Source organism: Schistocerca nitens, chromosome 2 (genome assembly GCF_023898315.1).
Source record: "Schistocerca nitens isolate TAMUIC-IGC-003100 chromosome 2, iqSchNite1.1, whole genome shotgun sequence".
Lineage (NCBI taxonomy): Eukaryota > Metazoa > Arthropoda > Insecta > Orthoptera > Acrididae > Schistocerca > Schistocerca nitens.
The window spans coordinates 1073317834-1073339451 of NC_064615.1; the positions used below are offsets into that span (position 1 = coordinate 1073317834).

The window sequence follows — 21618 nt, forward strand, 5'->3', positions numbered from 1 at the left end:
TGCGCGTCGTTTTGCAGCCTGTTATCTAAAGAATCCTTAAATGCACCTCATTTTATAGGGCACGAAAACTATCTCTGAGAAAATAAGGTAAATCGAGGCTCTTCGTTTGGCTGGCATTGGACACGGTCCAGTGATGTGTTCACAAATTATCGCAGCCCATATTTTCACAATGGAATTGTGTTGGTTAGAGCAGCTTTCCACAACCCTATATTACTCAATATACATCCAGACAGGCCTAGACCTAATACCGCACACCAAGTTGTTCGTTCCCTCAGAATCGTGTGAATCTGAATATAATTACGAGCTATTAATCCTTATGTAATAAAGTATTATAATTATAATTATTATTATTATTATAAAACAGGAATAGATTCATGCATTTATCAACAACTTATTAACTTCAATGCACTGTAAAAATAGGTATTAAAGTAAATAATTCTACACATACTTTAATGTGATACTTGAACCTGCTTAGCTGCACACAGACGGCTGTTTAGTGGTGGAATCGTTGACAAAAGAAGCCCCATTTCTTCATGGACAAATTTGGTTCTCTCTCTCTAATGTTTTAATTTCACTCAACTTTGAGAAGCCCAGTCCCCACAAATATTTAGTTCACAATGGTAATAACACACAATTGCCAACTCGTAGACAGTCGGATATTTACTGCTTATTGACAACTAAAATAGATTCAAAGGCATTTCGAAAAAATTTTCTTTCAAGTCTGCCAGTTCCTCTTACAGACCTAAATCTAAATTGCGTAATATCTGGAGGCTGAGGAGGCGTGGAAAATCCATCGATTTCTGTATGTGGCAACCAGGTAGCTCAATGCGCGTCGTTTTGCAGCCTGTTATCTAAAGAATCCTTAAATGCACCTCATTTTATAGGGCACGAAAACTATCTCTGAGAAAATAAGGTAAATCGAGGCTCTTCGTTTGGCTGGCATTGGACACGGTCCAGTGATGTGTTCACAAATTATCGCAGCCCATATTTTCACAATGGAATTGTGTTGGTTAGAGCAGCTTTCCACAACCCTATATTACTCAATATACATCCAGACAGGCCTAGACCTAATACCGCACACCAAGTTGTTCGTTCCCTCAGAATCGTGTGAATCTGAATATAATTACGAGCTATTAATCCTTATGTAATAAAGTATTATAATTATAATTATTATTATTATTATAAAACAGGAATAGATTCATGCATTTATCAACAACTTATTAACTTCAATGCACTGTAAAAATAGGTATTAAAGTAAATAATTCTACACATACTTTAATGTGATACTTGAACCTGCTTAGCTGCACACAGACGGCTGTTTAGTGGTGGAATCGTTGACAAAAGAAGCCCCATTTCTTCATGGACAAATTTGGTTCTCTCTCTCTAATGTTTTAATTTCACTCAACTTTGAGAAGCCCAGTCCCCACAAATATTTAGTTCACAATGGTAATAACACACAATTGCCAACTCGTAGACAGTCGGATATTTACTGCTTATTGACAACTAAAATGGATTCAAAGGCATTTCGAAAAAAATTTCTTTCAAGTCTGCCAGTTCCTCTTACAGACCTAAATCTAAATTACTCGGAAGATACTTAGAATCCACAAATGGATCACAAATACAGTTAAAATCTTCAACACTGTCTCCAAAATATGTTTTGAAATTTTGTTGCAAGAATACTGAATGTTCTGTCAAAACCTATTTTCAGTAAAAGGCAATACAATTGGTAACATCTCGCACGATGTATTTTCAACCATCCGTATCCACAAATTTAACTTAATAATAAATCTTTAAATATTATCCCAACTAGTGAGAATATTTTCGTTTCTATCTTGCATTTTTTTGTTTAGCCCATTTAAGAGTACTAACACATCGGAGACATATGCGAGCTTAGATACCTATTCATCATCTACAGATAAATTTGCATACTCATGCCGCTTAATAGTAAAAATGCAAGTACTGTACCTCATCTCTAAGTTCAAACATATGTGTTAACGTCTTACCTCGTGACAGCCCACTGTTCTCCCGTTTGTAGCAAAAGTGTGGTATGCTGTGATCTCATTTCTCGACACCAAAGGTTATTTAAGCGGAAGCATGAAGTTCGCGGATTTCAATGCTAGTAAAAGGTCTAAAATGAAATATTGGGTATTGTAATAAATGTGCAGTCAAAGGCAAATGTGAAGGAATTTTAAAATGTTGACCAGTGTACTGTCGCATATAACCTACTAAGTAGTACTCGTCATTTTTTTATGTACCCCATGCTTAAAAAGTTTGTTCATCAATGTTGCTAAATGTCACAGAAATATCTCCAGGGTCCTAGAGACAGAACTGGACGCAGATCGTTCAAAACAAGTCCAGGGCATTTGACAGTGTTGTAGAGGGTGCCTGAAAGACAAACGCAGACCTTATTGTTCTGAAGACACTGAAAGAGCATGGTTTATGGCGTGCAGTGTTCTTCTCACGGTGCGACCAACTTTATAGCTACCAACTTTCTCTAACTTTCGTTGTACTGTCGTCTTCAGTAGCGCTTAATACAGGGTGGCGCACGAAAAGACGGCCCCGAGTACAGACTGCTCGCCAACTCCGCACGAATTGTTGCCCTACACGAACAGATAGCACAAGAAATAGATAAACGTGTAATAACTAGATAATAAAGAAATAAAAAGTGACCTAATGCAAAGATCTATATTTTTTTTTAATTTATCTTGTCTTTTACGTTACATTAGGTGCTGAAAATGACATCGTTGCGCTTCAGTGCACTTTTGCGTGTACCGTAACATGTTAATATACACTTTGCGCAACTCTGGTGTATCAATTCTGAAAATTTCACTACTGAAATTGTCTTTCAAGTCTTCTAACTTTATTGGGTTACTTGCCTACACTTTCCCCTTCAGATTGCCGCGCAGATAAAAGTCACAAGTGATTGGGTCCAGCAGTAGTAGCGACCACTATTCTTTCCTGACACTCCTTTCTTCTGTGAATCTTTCATGAATTCGTGAAGCTGACTCCCGTGGGGAATCTAAGAGGTTGTCTCATCCTGCTGAAAGTCAGCACACGCACGTATGTTCGTAGGAGGGGGGGGGGGGGGAGGTCAACTGTGCGGACACGGCTGTGTAAACTGATGTTCCAATAATACACATATCAAAAAAAGTTTTGCATCACCCCGGTTCCCAGGACTCCTGAAGAGAGACGTTGACTGTGGATATTGTATCAGAGACACAGTTCCTGTGACTGTTCAGGGATGTCACTAAATCCGCCAAAAGATGTAAACAAACATGCATGTGCAGCACCTGTTAGACGGAGGAGGTCCAACAGCCGATCAGTATCAGCCATTCCACTAGGAAGGAGGTACACGGCTCGTTGTGTCTGCAGTTCAACCATGCCTAGACGGTCAATACCGCGGTTCGATCGCGTCCGCGTTGTTACTTTGTGCCAGGAAGGGCTCTCAACAAGGGAAGTGTACAGGCGTGTCAGAGTGAACCAAAGCGATGTTGTTCGGACATGGAGGAGATACAGAGAGACAGGAACTGTCGGTGACATGCCTCGCTCAGGCTGCCCAAGGGCTACTACTGCAGCGAATCACCGCTACCTACGGATTACGGCTTGGAGGAACCCTGACAGCAACGGCACCATGTTGAATAAGGCTTTTCCTGCAGCCACAGGACGTCTTGTTACGACTCAGACTGTGCGCAATAGGCTGCATGATGCGCAACTTCACTCCCGACGTCCTTGGCGAGATCCATCTTTGCAACCACGATACCATGCGGCGCGGTACAGATGGGCCCAACAAGATGCTGAGTGGACAGCTCAGGATTGGCATCACGCTCTCTTCAGCGATGAGTGTCGCATATGCCTTCGACCAATCGTCGGACACGTGTTTGGAGGCTACCCGGCCAGGCTGAATGTCCTAGACAGCGTTCAGTGAGTGCAGCAAAGTGGAGGTTCCCAGCTGTTTTGGGGTGGCCTACGTACGCCGTTGGTGATCATGGAAGGAGCCCTAAAGACTGTACGTTGCGTGAATGCCATCCTCCGACCTATGGTGCAACTATACCGGCAGCATATTGGTGAGGCATTCGTCTTCATGGACGACAATTTGCGCCCCCACAGTGCACATCTTGTGAAGACTTCCTTCAGAGCAACGACATCGCTCGACTAGAATGCCCACCATGTTTTCCAGACATGAACCCATCCAACATGTCTGGGAGAGATTGAAAAGGGCTGTTAATGGACGACGTGACCCACCAACCACTCTGAGGGGTCTAAGCCGAATCGCCCTTGAGGAATGGGACAATCTGGACCAGAAGTGCCTCGATTAACTTGTGGATAGCACGCCACGACGACTACAGGCATCCATCAATGCAAGAGGACGTGCTACTGGGTACTATAGGTACCGGTGAGTACAGCAATCGGGACCACCACCTCTGAACGTCATACTGTATGGTGGTACAAAATACAATGTGTGATTTTCATGAGCAATGAAAAGTGCGGAAATGATGTTTATGTTGATCTCTATTCCGATATTTTGTACAGGTTCCAGAACTCAACGAACCGTGGTGTTGCAAACCTTTTTTTGATGTGTGTATGAGACCCATTAGCCGACTTGCTGACACGGCACCCCACACTCCGATTTATGTCATTTTGTAGGACTTCATTGCGTTTGCAACTAACCCTGTAGTACGCTTCTCTGTCACCAGATCCTGTATACTGCTCTTTGCTGGTATGGAAACACCGGGAAATTTCTTTGCAAAAATGTCAAGCGTTTCCTTATTTGAACCGATAGACACGCACGCCTGCGCTGAGATATTTCCTTCACGCGTTTTAACAAGTCGAAAGGGCTTTCGTACTGACAATACAAAGGAAAGTCCCAACGGCTTCGAAACAACAGATGACAACTGGCGGTCGATAATGAGGCAGTTCAGTACTAGGGGCCGGTTTTTCGAAAGCCACGCTGTATTATGTTGATAATAAGCTCTTTCAAATGGTTCAAATAGCTCTGAGCACTATGGGACTCAACTGCTGAGGTCATTAGTCCCCTAGAACTTAGAACTAGTTAAACCTAACTAACCTAAGGACATCACAAACATTCATGCCCGAGGCAGGATTCGAACCTGCGACGGTAGCGGTCTTGCGGTTCCAGACTGCGGCGCCTTTAACCACACGGCCACTTCGGCCGGCAATAAGCTCTTTGGGGTCGCCCTATTACAGTGAATGTAATACACATTGTACCTTTATCATTATTTTGTTTTGTAAGTTGCACATCGTGGCTACAAACAGTTCTCGGTCTTTCTGATTGTCTAAGGCGTTAACCGGCCGTGGTGGCCGAGCGGTTCCAGGCGCTTCATTCTGGAACCACTGCTACGGTCGCAGGTTCGAATCCTGCCTCGGGCATGGATGTGTGTGATGTCCTTAGGTTAGTTAGGTTTAAGTAGCTCTAAGTTCTAGGGGACTAATGACCTCAGATGTTAAGTCTCATAGTGCTGAGAGCCATTTGAACCAATCTAAGGCGTTAAAATATTTTAACTTTCGCACATGTTGCTCTACATCTGTCCCGGGTCTAGTGCTTTTCTTCTGCTTACCGAAATGGCAAAGTTCATTTGCACTGCACTAGGAAATGACGACTCATTTACTAGATGGTACGTTTTGGAAGTTACTGCCAACGTCGAATGTTTCTGCCAACACTGGAGTGTATGTATGTGAACTATCTACTTGTCTAAGTGTGCGTGTGTATCTGTGTGTGTGAATTGGTATTTGTTGTAGTACAGTTAGGTATATGTTTGCATACCGTTTTTTACTTTGCTAAAATTAATGTTTAAATGGTTCAAATGGCTCTAAGCATCATGGGTCATCCGTCCCCTAGACTTAGAACTACTTAAACCTAATTAACCTAATTACATCACACACATCCATATGCAGGAGAGCCAACACCGGATACTGGAGGAAGCCGAAAAGCACGCGTTTTAGCTCACGCAGGCTGGCGTGAGGTCTGGAACAGGACAAGGAATTTAGACTTTAGAAAAACGGACGTAGCTGGTGGAATACTTAACTTTAATCCATTAATGATGAGCGTCGCTCTTGACGGTACATGATTACAGTGTCAATAGTAACTGGTACTGGCGCCTTGCTAGGTCGTAGCAAATGACGTAGCTGAAGGCTATGCTAACTATCGTCTCGGCAAATGAGAGCGTATTTTGTCAGTGAACAATCGCTAGCAAAGTCGGTTGTACAACTGGGGCGAGTGCTAGGAAGTCTCTCTAGACCTGCCGTGTGGCGGCGCTCGGTCTGCAATCACTGATAGTGGTGACACGCGGGTCCGACGTATACTAACGGACCGCGGCCGATTTAAAGGCTACCACCTAGCAAGTGTGGTGTCTGGCGGTGACACCACATTCCTCCCCAGCAAATCGGCGGACGGTTGTGGCATAAGGCTTCCGCCCGCCGTGGGGAGGACCCCATGTTGACGTATGCGACGAGGTGGGGAGCCTGACAACAGGCGAGACTGTGCCACCCGCACCCCGCCATTCGGACCGCGGGGAGCTAGGAAACGCCCGAAAACCTGCTCCAGGGTGCACGCCAACATGCGGTGTATGCGCCCGTAGAGAGACAGAAGGGGCCGAAAGGTCGACCTCCATCGGGCCGGGGCACCCGACGGACGAAGATGACATATGGTCCGCAGCGGGCAAGAGTTCCATGTCGGAGGACAACTGGTCACGGGAAGCGATCGGCGGCGCGTGAGCCAGGGAGGCGCCCGGCGGTTGCAGCGACGCGTCCACTGCGGGCGTCGCCGGCGGGAGCACAGGCGGCGGCGGCGGTGGCGGCGGCAGCGGCGGCGGCGGCGTATCGCCATGGGGCAAAATGGAACGCAGCGTCGGTAACACCTGGGGCTGAGGCGAGCCAGTAGATGGGTCCCCAGGGCGCTGACCGGACGGCACCGTCGCTGAAAGCAGACGGGGAGCAGCAGATCCCATGCGACGACAGAGGCGCAGCTGATTGAGATGCCGACGCACCTCACCAGAGGCCCCCAAAACCAGATACATAGCGCGGCTGAGGCAGCGAAGAATGCGTCCTTCGAGCCAACGCCGTGAACCTCGATAGTGGCGGTAGTAGACAACGTCGCCTGGGGTAAAAGCAGGTGGCTGCTGCTGCACAGAAACCTGATGCGGCGGATGTAGCAAAGACATCAAGGTTCGATGAGGGCGACCATGGAGCAACTCAGCCGGCGAAAGACCACCTCGGGGCTGAGAGAGATACGAGGCCAAAAAGAGCAATAACGCGTCCTCCCAAGAATGCGACTTTTTCAACTTCAACATCTGTGACTTGAAAGTCCTGACCAATCGTTCGGAGTCACTGTTTGACTGTGGCGAAAACGGCGCGGACGTCATATGTTGAATACCATTGGCCTTGCAGAATGACTGAAATTCTGCGGACATGAATCGTGGGCCATTGTCGGAAACAATAGTCTGTGGAAGACCTTCAATGCAAAAGATGGCGGATAACGCTTGGATGGTGGCAGATGACGTCGTGGAAGACATCCGGACAACAAAAGGAAAATTACTGAATGAATCTACCACAACCAACCACCAAGCATTCCAGAATGGACCAGCAAAATCGATGTGTAAGCGTTGCCAAGGGGAAGTGGCTTTTGGCCATGCAAAGAATTTCCGCGGTGGTGCTGATTGTTGTTCGGCACACACCATGCAAGAAGAGCTCATATTCGTAATGGCGGCATCGATTCTGAACCGAGTACAGTGCTGACGAGCAAGTTGTTTCGTTCTCACTATACCCCAATGTCCTTGGTGGAGAAGATGTAAGACAGAGGATTGTAACGAACGTGGGACCACGACCCTGGACTGATCATTATCAGAACGCAACAGCAAAACACCACGTCATACGCAAAAACTATCTCCTTGTGAGCAAAAAATCGGCAAACCAACGCATCCCCGATCCGCGACTTTGACAAGGGCCATTGCGTAGCAACAAAATGCAGAACGGTAGTAAGGACAGGGTCGGCAGCTGTGGTTGTAGCTACACGACGAAAATCAATCGGAAACGATTCGGCCACGTCATCGGTTTCCGAATAAATAAACTTGTAAGCAAGTTCGGAGGAATCGAATGCTCTATCCTCAGCAACAGGCAAACGGGACAACGCATCGGCGTTTCCGTGCTTAGCAGTGGACCGATACAAGATATCGTAGCGGTACTGCGAGAGGAAAATAGACCAGCGAATGAATTTCTGCGCTGTGCGTGGAGGTACAGGCTTGGTCGGATGAAAAAGCGATGTCAAAGGTTTATGGTCTGTGATGATGGTAAAGTGACGACCATACAAGAAATCATGAAACTTTGTAACACCAAATGCGAGAGCCAATGCTTCTTTCTCGATCTGTGAATAATTTCGTTGCGCAGACGAGAGCAATTTGGACACAAAGGCAATAGGGTGATCGTGCGATCCATCTTTGTGCGCAAGCACAGCACCGATCCCGAAATCCGATGCATCCACCAGGAACAAAAGGGGCTTCCGGGGATCGAATGGCGTAAGGCAAGTATCGGAAAGCAACGCCGATTTCAACTGGCGAAAGGCGCGTTCGCATTCCATCGTCCAGACGAACGGAACACCTTTACGGCGTAAGCGATGAAGTGGAGCTGAAATGGAAGAGGCGTGGGGAACATAGCGATGGTAATAGTTAATTTTGCCCAGCACACTCTGCAGCTGCTTCAAATTCTGCGGCGAAGGCAAGTCTTGTATGGCACGGAGGGGCTCTGGACTGGGATGTATGCCTTGGGCATTGAGTACATGTCCCAGGTAGGGTAAGTCACGAGCACAAAACACACATTTGTCCTTCCGCAAGCGAAGACCATTTTGTCGCAAGACCTGAAATAATGTTCTGAGATTGGCTAAATGTTCTTCTTCAGTCTTTCTGGAGATCACAATATCGTCCAGATAGTTTGCTGCAGTAGGGACCGACGCACAAACAGTTTGTAGATATTGCTGAAACAATGCAGGGGCGGATGCACACCCGAATGGCAGTCGTTTGAATCGATACAAACCAAGATTCGTGTTAACCACCAAAACGCGCTAGGATTCTTCATCCACCGGTATTTGCAAGTACGCATCTGCTAGGTCCAACTTCGAAAAATATTTACCCCGGCACAGTTTGTCAAAAAGATCTTCTGGGCAGGGTAAAGGAAAAGTTGCAGTCTTTAGTTGTGGATTCACTGTTGCGTTGAAGTCCACACAACGTCTCAATTTTCCCGAAGGTTTTGGCAAAATTACTAAGGGTGATGCCCAGAGAGAAGCCTGCACACGTTCAATTACACCTTGTGATTCCAAATCGTATAATGTTTTTGCGAACTCATCACGCAATGCGTGGGGAACATTGCGCGCTCTGAAAAATTTCGGTTGCGCATTTACTTGCAGTTCCAAATGTGCTTTATAGTTCTTAGCGTAACCGAGGCTCGGTGCAAAAATGTCTGCAAATCCTTCACATAGACAAGAAACACTGTCTGAAGGCACAGTCTGGTTCACTGATAGGACCTGATTTACTATAGACAAGTTAAACAACTGAAATATATCGAAACCAAACAAGTTCACTGCAGAAGAAGAACGAAGGACATAAAATGACACAAGTTTTGTTTGTCCCTTGTATGTTGCAAGAAGGCTGCATTGTCCTAACACAGGGATCTTGTGAGCCGAATAGCTAGTTAACTTAATAGTTGCGGCACGCAACGGAGGTGTGCCCAGCAGTTTGTAAGTGCCTTGATTGATCAGTGAAACTGCAGCCCCGGTATCGAGCTGGAATGGTATCACTTTGCCGTTAATGTCCAAGTCCACAAAAAGTTTAATGTCCTGCTGACGACAAGAGCGACTGTCTCGTGCAACGTGAACTGACACTGGTACAAAATCACTTGCGACTTGACAGGAGTTCCTGCGATGTCGACGCACATTATTTGTAGGACAAACACAGTCACTGTAAGAGAGAATGGCACTGGGCGGAGTGGCATGAACTATATGAATTTCCATGGGCGAAGTTTCGCGAGCCGGAGTATCCTTGGTTCGATTCCAGTTACGGCATGAAGCAAAGGGCCTGGAATGGTTTTGAGCTTCCGATCTGAGCTTTTTCTGGCAAACACTTTCAACATGTCCTTTTTTATTACAGTAAAAGCAAATAGCTTGGCGTGACAGGCAATTCTCACGCGAATGTCTAGTAGCACACCGCGGGCATGATTTTAGCACTGCATTTGCTTGCCGGCGCGGTACACGTGGCTGAGAGCTTGGCGGCAGCAGTGCGGCCGGGCGCGAGGACTGTTTACTGTTCTGTGCAGCTCGCCCGGTGGGCCGGATAACCTGACACACGGGTGGCGAAGTTTCAAATGATTCCTGAGCAAAGTCAAGTGTGTCCTGCCGATCCAATATGTCCATCACTTGTTGAAGGGAGGGATTGACTAGTTTCAAAATCTGTTCCCGTATAGGAACATCAGAAACGTCCTGTGCAATTGCATCACATACCATAGTATCTGAATAAGGCAGTCCACATTGACACTCAAAAGCTCAATCCCTAGTAAGGCCTTGCAAGGTTGCAACCCACTCCCTATTAGTCTGACGTGCCGTATGTTTTATACGAAAGAAGGTATACCGTTTGGCAACTACATTGACTGATTCTTTGAAATATGCATCTAACGCAGACAAAATTTCGTCGTAGGACAGAGTTGCTACGTCGCGTTGGGGAAATAATTTGACTATCACACGGTATGTGGTCACACCGATGTAGGACAATAAAAAAGTCTGCCGCTCGTTACCTTGAATTCTGTAGGCGGCGAGATGGAATCCAAATTGGCGTGACCACTCCGTCCAGCTTTCCAGTGCAGCATCAAAAGGACGAAAAGTAGGTGCAACTGCGTTTTGTGGCTGCGTTAGCGGTGGAGCGGCGGCCGCCGCATCGTTTTGCATTGCACGTTGACCCTGCACGAGCTGTTCAAGGGCATCCAGTAAGGCCTGCGTCTGCTTATTCTGTAAGCGATAAAATTCGGACAGTACATCTGGAGATTGTGGCGAAGCCATTACACAAGTAAATCAGAGCAGTATAGTTACAAACGCGGTGTTGCCTCGTCGCCAATGTTGTGGGTTGGCAGGAGAGCCAACACCGGGTACTAGAGGAAACCGAAAGGCACGCGTTTTAGCTCACGCAGGCTGGCGTGAGGTCTGGAACAGGACAAGGAATTTAGACTTTAGAAAAACGGACGTAGCTGGTGGAATACTTAACTTTAATCCATTAATGATGAGCGTCGCTCTTGATGGTACATGATTACAGTGTCAATAGTAACTAGTACTGGCGCCTTGCTAGGTCGTAGCAAATGACGTAGCTGAAGGCTATGCTAACTATCGTCTCGGCAAATGAGAGCGTATTTTGTCAGTGAACCATCGCTAGCAAAGTCGGTTGTACAACTGGGGCGAGTGCTAGGAAGTCTCTCTAAACCTGCCGTGTGGCGGCGCTCGGTCTGCAATCACTGATAGTGGCGACACGCGAGTCCGGCGTATACTAACGGGCCGCGGCCGATTTAAAGGCTACCACCTAGCAAGTGTGGTGTCTGGCGGTGACAGTCGTGTGAAGTTAGCACCCCTTTTTCGAGAAATATACATTTTTTTCACAGTTCTTGTTAGATGTGCCATAGTTCTAGAGTTCTTTGCACAAAATTTCAATAGTTCTGCAAAATGTAACGAAGAAAACAACAATACTCGAAAACATTTTCGTATCGAAAACATTCTCTGACAATTTCCGCAAAATGTAAATAAGTACAAGAGTTCTGAGCACAGTTCTGAACAGAGCTCCAAGAGTTCTTTCGCAAATCCAAGTAACATTTTTTTGTGCAGCTAATAGTTTACGAGATAATTGCAATTTAAGGAGAAAATCTTTTCACTGACTGTGAAGTTGACACCCTTTTTTTCAGAAATGTATACTTTTTTCAGATTTCTTGATAGATATGCCATAGTTCTAGAGTTCTTTGTACAAAATTTCAATAGTTCTGCAGAATTTAGCGACGAAAACAATATTCGAAAAAATTTTCGTATCGAAAACATTCTTCGTCAATTTTCGCAAGTTGTAAATAAGTACAACAGTTCTGAGCACGGTTCTGAACAGAACTCCAAGAGTTCTATCGAAAACCCAAGTAACATTTTTTTGTGCAGCTAATAGTTTACGAGATAATTGCAATTTAAGGAGAAAATCCTTTCACTTACTGTGAAGTTGGCACCCGTTTTTTCAGAAATGTATATTATTTTCAGAGTTCTTGATAGATATGCCATAGTTCTAGAGTTCTTTGTACAAAATGTGAATAGTTCTGCAGAATTTAGCGGCGAAAACAATATTCGAAAAAATTTTCGTATCGAAAACATTCTTCGTCAATTTTCGCAAATTGTAAATAAGTACAACAGTTCTGAGCACAGTTCTGAACAGAACTCCAAGAGTTCTATCGAAAACCCAAGTAACATTTTTTTGTGCACCTAATAGCTTACGAGATAATTGCAATTTAAGGAGAAAATCTTTTCACTTACTGTAAAGTTGGCACCCTTTTTTTCAGAAATGTATATTTCTTTCACAGTTCTTGACAGGTATGCCATAGTTCTAGAGTTCTTTGTACAAAATTTCAATAGTTCTGCAGCATTTAGCGAAGAAAACAACATAGTATAACATAGCTGATTCAGGAACCCTTTCCTTCTGATACAATTCTTACTGTTGCCACAATAAATCACTTGTGCATAGATTCCAACTGTACTGATCATTACAAAAATACAACCATTGACTAGCGGCGCACATTTCTTGCAGCTTTGTACAAAGCGTTCGGCTTATCCGCTGTGAAAATACCACACTTAACGCTATTGTAAAATTTACGGGGGATGGCTTCCGTTTATCTACAATGGCAGCATCTATCGAATTATCTTCATGCAAACGTGATGCCTGGATCACTCACTTCCCATATTTAGGTACGGAGGAAAGTAGAGTTCAGTTTTGTGGAAGCCAAAAAAGGAAATGTGGGCAGCCCTTCTTTTACTGATAGCAAACTCTAGAGAAATTTCCACGCTTGTTTTTCTTCATCATGCCAACAAAAGAAAAATTCTCCCTTCATAGCTCTATTATCATTCCAGTACTAGTAAACCAGTTGTCCGCTTTCACATTTCGACCTGACTGATATATAGGTTTACACAGTCACAGAACAACATCAAAATGTTTATTGCTCAGTTGGTAAATCCTTCTGGTTGCAACACAGCGTATATTTCCAAATTGTACAGGTAAAATACTTAAGAATCCTCACTTAAGAATCCATACTCGTTTGTTTTGATTGATACATATTGGCGAAAACTGTACCTTCCACAGAATCCTTCCAGCTTCTTGTCTACTGTAACATTTTCTCCAAGGGTGTAAGATTTGTGGTAGTTGCGTACAAACACAGTAAATATTTCCCGAATAGCTGTTAGCTTGTCTAATTGTCTCCTTTCATCACGAATAGCGCGACTGTAAAATCTAAGGCTCTCCAGAATAAATTTGAAACGTTTTATGTTCATTTGCGAGGTGAAATTTTTCAGTGCCATCACCATCAGTTCCACACAGATCTTCCAGGCTTTATCCGTTACTTTTGTTAACAACAATTAAAAACAAGAGACTGATGAAGGCTTGCAATTCAATATCATCTATTGATTTTACCCCTCTCTCATGCTGAAATGAGGCTTTGATGCTCTCAAAATTCTGATTGGAATACAAAACTACAATAGACAAATATCGTTATCTATGAGGTAATTACAGCATCACAAATGCTGCTTTGGCTGCACCTATTGGTGCAGGTAAATTTCGAATAATATTATGCTCTTCGAACAATATGCTTTGGATTTCTTCAACATTATCTAGTACTTCCCACTTACAATAATAAAATTCCTATAAAATAACGCAACCAGGCGCAGTGTATTAATCTGAAATTTGACGTTCAGACAGCGGACGCAGACTATTAAACAGTTCAAACAGAATTTAAGTGCAGTTTACATTCTGGATTAGCTTTGTACTACTTACTACGTTGATAAACAAATAAATTAATCGCTGAAATGAAATACGAAAGGGCACAGTGGATAAAAACGAGCAATTGGCTCATATCTCATCAAGAGAGCATTAGCGTCGATACTGAATCATACAACAATGAAAGGCACACATGAAGTGTATATTTTTAGAATCAGGAAGAACCAGATGAATTTTATTACGTAAAACAGTAATTGTTTTGAGCTCTCATGACATCCAGGACCCACTAACAGCTAAAAATATGCCCAGGACCCTCATGGATGAAAGTTATGTGGCAACATCACCAGCCGCTAGGATACATAAAAACATGTGCTGTGTGTAAGGAATAAATTTGAAATTGCTGTCGTTAATATTGTTGCAAACATTTGTTCTAGTTAGAAAGGAAGTGTGGAAGTTTGATGAGTTACACTACAGCGAGAGTTAAAAGTCTTTACAATGTATAGAAATGTAAGTATATTTACTGAATATATCGTACAAACGAACTAAGTAGTATGTTTAAATCCTAATTCAATACATGACTGATAGAGCTGTTATAATGTTGAGGGGATACGGTATTAAAGTTAATAAGAAGTTCGAAATTTGTAAATAAGAACCTCGTTTATTTGGTCCTCAATAATCCGGATTTCCGGTTTATCCGGATTCATATTTTGTGTCCCTTGGTATTTTTCTCTTTTTTTCTTATAACACGAAGATGTGTAGTCGGTGAGGTACATAGGCTGCTTATCACTATGCCGGTAATTTAGTCTAGTACTGAGTGATAAGGAACTCGGAGTGTGTGAATGACATTGTTTCTCAAGTATTGTACATTAATATAACGGTGTATTGATGCCCATCAAGTAAGTTGCATAGTAACCACGCCAACAGCACTCCACCACAGCTCATTGTACCTCTGGTGCGATTCTCGACAGGTGTGACACCATCTGGTTAGTGGCGCGTGTGAATGTATCTGCTCTCTCAGCCATCTGTTTGTTTTGCACTGACGAGCCTTCTCTCCTTGAATCATCTAAGCGTGCACATCCCACGCTTCCACCTACAGTTACTACAGTCAGTCTTAAGAAGGTGTACTGGCATTTGTATAGTGCTGAACATTTAGACTTTTTGTATTTAGTAGAATATACATCCGGGTTTTTGATTTTCGGTTTTCCAAAATAAAAGTGAGAATTTACGATCGTACTCATAGCTGTACTTCCAGCAGTACTTTATCTCCTGCGTTCCCAATTTCGTAGAAGTTGTCCTACGAAAATTGCAGAAGAAGCACTCCTGGACGAAAGGATATTGTGACGATATTCTTTCGTCACAGCCTGGGGTTAGAGACCCGGTCCGGCACACAGTTTTTATCTGCCAGTAAGTTTCACATCGGCGCACACCCACTGCAGAGTGAACACTCAATCTGTTTCATAATCTACTGGCACCATAAAAATGTTATGAGGGTTTTTAAAAGAACTCTTTCGGTGCTATCCAGAACTGTCAGCAAAAGGGTTGTGCCAATTTATTATAATGTAGACCAAGTGGGTCTCTCGAAAATGCTATTATCTCATTAACTGTTATCCCCACAAAAAATGTTATTACAGTTGTCGGTAGAACTCTTAGGGTCGTATTAAGAAATGCCATCAGATCTTTTGTACGAATTTATTACTTTTACATGACAAAAGTGAGTCCCACATTAATTATCTCATATAATGTCATCGTCACAAATAATGTTATTATAGTTTTTGGTAGAACTCTGTGGGTGATATTCAGAACTGTCATCAGAACTATTCTACGAATTTTGCTATATTAGATAAAGTGAGTATCAGATTAAAACAATTATTGTATAAACTATTATCACCACAAAAATGTTCTTATCATTTTCAATGCAACTCATCCGGTACTATCCAGAACTGCCAACAGAACCGTTATACAAATTTATTTTTTCCAAACTGACAAATAATTTTTTACCATCCCAAAATTTTGCCGAGTTATTGTTTTCTTCCCGAAATTCTGTAGAACTATTCGTGTTTTGAGCAGGGAAATCTAGAACTATTGCATATATATCAAGAACTGTGAAAAAAATTTATATTTATCGTAAAAGGGGTTCAAACTTCACGGGAAATGCTCATAAGCATTCCTTAATAAAGGCAGTTACTACGTAAACAATTACCTGCACAGAATATGTTACTAGTATTTTCGATAGAACTCTTACAATACTATCCAGAGCTGGCATCAGAGCATACGAACAGACATAATTTTTTTTTGAGTAAGAGTGCCCCACAATTAATCAATTACCATACAAACTATTATAACCACAAAAAATGTTATTATGATTATCGATAGAAGTCTTGAGGTGTTAACCAGAACTGTTCATCAAAACTGTTGAACGAATTTACTTTTTCTGTGGAGAAAGTGGGTCTAACATCAAAGCAGTTACCGCATAAACTATCATCGCCACAAAAAGATATTATTAGGATTTTCGATAGAGCTCTTGGTGTTCTGTTCAGAACTGTTGTACGAATTTACTTTTTGCGAAAATTGACAAAGAATGTATTCGATACGAAAAATTTTTCGAGTATTGTTGTTTTTTCGCTAAATTCTGCAGGACTCTTCAAATTTTGTACAAATAACTGTAGAACTATGACATTTCTATCAAGAACTCTGAAAAAATATATATTTCTGAAGAAAAGGATTCCAACTTCACAGTAAGTGAAGAGGTTCCCTCCTTAAATTGCAATTATCTCGTAAACTATTAGCTGCACAAAAAAATGTTACTTGGGTTTTCGATAGAACTCTTGGAGTTCTGTTCAGAACTGTGCTCAGAACTGTTGTACTTATTTACAATTTGCGAAAAGTGACGAAGAATGTTTTCGATACGAAAATTTTTTCGAATATTGTTTTCGTCGCTAAATTCTGTAGAACTATTGAAATTTTGTACAAAGAACTCTAGAACTATGGCATATCTATCAAGAAATCTGAAAAAAGTATACATTTCTGAAAAAAAGGGTGCCAGCTTCACAGTAGGAGTTCTTATGAAATTCTTAATTAAGTTGCAATTACCTCTTAAACTATTACCTGCACAAAAAAATTTCACTAGGATTTTCGATAGAACTCTTCACGTGGTGTCCAGAACTGTCGTCAGAACTGCTGTACGAATATATTTATATTTTCCGTAAAGAAAGTGTGTCCCATATTAAATCAATTTATCTCAAACCATTATCGCCATAGAAAAATGTTGTTGGGATTTTCGATAGAGCTCTTGGGGTTCTGTTCAGAACTGTCCTCAGAACTGTTGTACAAGTTTAATTTTTGCGAAAATTGACAAAAAATGTTTTCGATACGAAATTTTTTTCGAATATTGTTGTTTTCTGCGCTAAATTCTGCAGAACTATTGAAATTTTGTACAAAGAACTCTATAACTGTGCCATATCTATAAAGAACTCTGAAAAAATATATATTTCTGAAAAAAAGGGTGCCAACTTCACAGTAAGTGAAAAGATTTTCTCATTAAAATCCAATTATCTCGTAAACTATTAGCTGCACAAAAAAATGTTACTTGGATTTTCGAAAGAACTCTTGGAGCTCTGTTCAGAACTGTGCTCATAACTCTTGTACTTATTTACATTTTGCGGAAATTGCCAAAGAACGTTTTCGATACGAAAATTTTTTCGAGTATTGTTGTTTTCGTCGCTAAATTCGGCAGAACTACTGAAATTTTGTGCAAAGAACTCTAGAACTATGCTACATCTATCAATAACTGTGAAAAAAATGTATATTTCTCGAAAAAGGGGTGCTAACTTCACACGACTGGCGGTGACACCACAGAACCTGCGACCGTAGCAGCAGCGCGGTTCCAGACTGAAGCGCCTCAAACCGCTCGGCCACACTGGCTGGCTGCTAAAATTAATAAAATAGGTGATAAAGAACTTCTATATATGTAAGGCAATATCCTGACTGACTGTCTCACCATCGCCCAGGCCAAACCGCTAAAGAACTTAAAATTTCCAGAAGGTGTGGATCTTATACTGTAGGCTTCGTTTAACAAGGGATTTTTCGAAATGCCAACCCTAAGAGGGCGGAAACAGGTGATGAAGGTCTTTCTAATGTCGTTATTAGAACTACTTTGAAGCTAGACCTACGAAAATTGGTATTCGGTTTCTCGGTCAGGAATAAAGAAATGTGTTTCATAATTTATGGAAATTCAAACGTATGGGGGTGAAAGAGTGGGTCAAATCTCTTTTTTGAAAATATATTATTATTAAAGAACTACTGAAGAATTTTTGAAGCTACATCTGTGAACACTTGTATTTGACTTCTCTGTTACAAATAAAAAAATAAGTGTTTCAGTGTTTCTGTAATTGAACGCACTAGGGGGCGTGGAATAGGGGATGAGACTTTTTTAAGAAAATATTTTATTACGAAAGCATTTTTAAAGCTAAAACTATGAAAATTTAAAGTTGGCTTCTCAGTTAAAAATAAGCCAACGGCCTTGCCGCAGTGGTAACACCGGTTCGCGTCAGATCACCGAAGTTAAGCGCTGGCGGGCTGGGCTAGCACTTGGATGAGTGACCATTCGGTCTGCCGAGCGCTGTTGGCAAGCCGGGTGCACTCAGCCCTTGCAAGGAGCTACTTGATCGAGAAGTAGCGGCTCCGGTCACGAATACTGACACACGGCCGGGAGAGCGGTGTGCTGACCACATGCCCCTCCGTATCGGCATCCAGTGACGCCTGTGGTCTGAAGATGACAATGCTGCAGGTCGGTACCTATGGACCTTTATGGCCTGTTCGGGAGGAGTTAAGTTTAGTTAAAAATAAAGAAATACGTGTTTCACTGTTTTTGGAAATGGGGTGAAATTGGGTACGAAAGTTTTTACGCAAATATTTCATTGCGCAAGCATTTTTGAAGCTAAATTTATGAAAATTTGTATTTACATGCTCTGTTAGGAATAAAACATACACGTGTCACTGTTTTTGGAAAGTCAACTCCTAAAGGGTTAAACAGGGGGTGAAACGTTTATGAAAATATTTCATTGCGAAAGTAATTTAAAGCTAAATCTTTGAAAACTGCTATTTGGCTTCTCTGTCAGAGATGAAAAAATACGTATTTTACTGTTTTTGTGAATTCAGTCCCCAAGGGAGTGCAATTGGGGATGAAAATTTTTAAGAAAACTATTCTCTACATTAAAAAATTTTTAAAGCTAAATTTATGAAAACTGGTATTTTACTTCTCGGTTAGATGTAAAGAAATATTTATTGGGGCATGAAAGTTGCTATGGAAATATCTCCACCAGAACGCAAAAGGCGTGATTAACAAAAACTTTGGACTCCAGCTATCAGAATCGCTTTTTGGTCAGAAGTACAGTCGGAAAGCACCATGCTTATACCGCCTTAATTAGCGTGAAAAGCTCAGAGGGTTTTGAATTTCTTGAACAACATAGAAATTCGGTTAAATAAAAACAAAAGAAATCTCTGCAGGCCATACAGTCTACACGAGCGAAGCAGTGGGAGCTAAGCTAGTAATAAAATAAAAAGCAGTATCCAGCTATATAGTTAACCACACTACAACAGATAGCAATACACACAGACACACACACACAATCGTGTGCTCGCACTCTTGCACTTACACAGATCACAGATACCAGAAACACAGCCAACACCAACATCCCAGTGGATAACTGCATATGTTCCAGAAAATAATGTTCTTGTAACTCCTCCATCTGATGCTGAGCCTGCAGTGGCTCTAAAACTACTTAATGGTGCAATAAGTCGTATCAAATTCAAATCGCCGATGATTGCATTCATACCTACATAAACCATGTATGTAAATCACTGTTTCAGTTCGCCATCCATAATGGATATAATTAATGCCACACAATTTACTCATAATTTATCAACAATTATTAACAGCCATTTCTCAATTAGAGATATAAGAAACTTGTACGTTATGCCAGAAATGTTCAAATTTCGTATCCTTGTTGGCAGGCTACAGCAGCGCAACGATTGTTATTCCAGTACATTGAGGAAGGTCATGAGAAAAATAAGGGAAAAAATTCTCTCTTTCTCTCTCAAGAATAGCTTGTATAATGCACACTGTACAGTCACTTCCTTAATGTGCTCCTTTCAGTATCTATCCACAGAACTATGCGTCATATCGGCATCTTTACTCACACAAAAGGCACTGTGTTCTGTGTCTGGATGAATATTGAGCTGTGTCACAATTGCAAAACGTATGTTATATCTACATCCGACTTAAGAAATGTTTAAATAAATTATTTGAGCTGCAGAGAAAAACACTCTTTAGGAAATGGATCTTTTGTGCTTTTTTTATATTGCAGTCTGTTAACACTTACGTTTCTGAACTGGTAACTTGCTTCGAGGTTGTAGCGTACGAAATTTGTATATGAGATCAGTCACACACTTTCAGGAAGTAGCCGTTGTATGTGCTAACTATTAAAGGTTCTACTGTTTCAGGTGTCTGACGTCATCATTCGAGCTACGGGCTCACTCTACTGACAGTGTTCGGTGCACGACCCAGCACGACAAAGAAGTTCAAGACTTCTGCAAGTGTTGCAAAAAATTCATTACAATTTTAAGCCTACAAAAGATTAATCCATAACAGTTTATTTTAATGATCCGTATTTAAAAAAATATTGACCGTATTACTAGTATTTCAGAAAAAAATACAACTCAAAAAAGTCACAGAAGACCATTTCATCCTGTATGTACACTCCTGGAAATTGAAATAAGAACACCGTGAATTCATTGTCCCAGGAAGGGGAAACTTTATTGACACATTCCTGGGGTCAGATACATCACATGATCACACTGACAGAACCACAGGCACATAGACACAGGCAACAGAGCATGCACAATGTCGGCACTAGTACAGTGTATATCCACCTTTCGCAGCAATGCAGGCTGCTATTCTCCCATGGAGACGATCGTAGAGATGCTGGATGTAGTCCTGTGGAACGGCTTGCCATGCCATTTCCACCTGGCACCTCAGTTGGACCAGCGTTCGTGCTGGACGTGCAGACCGCGTGAGACGACGCTTCATCCAGTCCCAAACATGCTCAATGGGGGACAGATCCGGAGATCTTGCTGGCCAGGGTAGTTGACTTACACCTTCTAGAGCACGTTGGGTGGCACGGGATACATGCGGACGTGCATTGTCCTGTTGGAACAGCAAGTTCCCTTGCCGGTCTAGGAATGGTAGAACGATGGGTTCGATGACGGTTTGGATGTACCGTGCACTATTCAGTGTCCCCTCGACGATCACCAGTGGTGTACGGCCAGTGTAGGAGATCGCTCCCCACACCATGATGCCGGGTGTTGGCCCTGTGTGCCTCGGTCGTATGCAGTCCTGATTGTGGCGCTCACCTGCACGGTGCCAAACACGCATACGACCATCATTGGCACCAAGGCAGAAGCGACTCTCATCGCTGAAGACGACACGTCTCCATTCGTCCCTCCATTCACGCCTGTCGCGACACCACTGGAGGCGGGCTGCACGATGTTGAGGCGTGAGCGGAAGACGGCCTAACGGTGTGCGGGACCGTAGCCCAGCTTCATGGAGACGGTTGCGAATGGTCCT

At 42.6% G+C, this 21618-nt stretch overlaps 1 protein-coding gene and 1 pseudogene across 1 annotated transcript in view; both read left to right on the forward strand.

Annotated features, from left to right (window-relative positions):
- The window catches only part of LOC126237463 (dehydrogenase/reductase SDR family member 11-like), a 119789-nt gene extending 98923 nt beyond the window's left edge, over window positions 1-20866 (forward strand). Inside the window, exon 6 of the mRNA XM_049947601.1 lies at window positions 20496-20866. Coding sequence (XP_049803558.1) covers window positions 20496-20537 — 42 coding nt within the window. The 3' untranslated portion in view covers window positions 20538-20866. The remainder of the gene's footprint in view (window positions 1-20495) is intronic.
- Window positions 18504-18621, forward strand: LOC126238064 (5S ribosomal RNA; annotated as a pseudogene).
- Window positions 20867-21618: the final 752 nt, after the last annotated feature.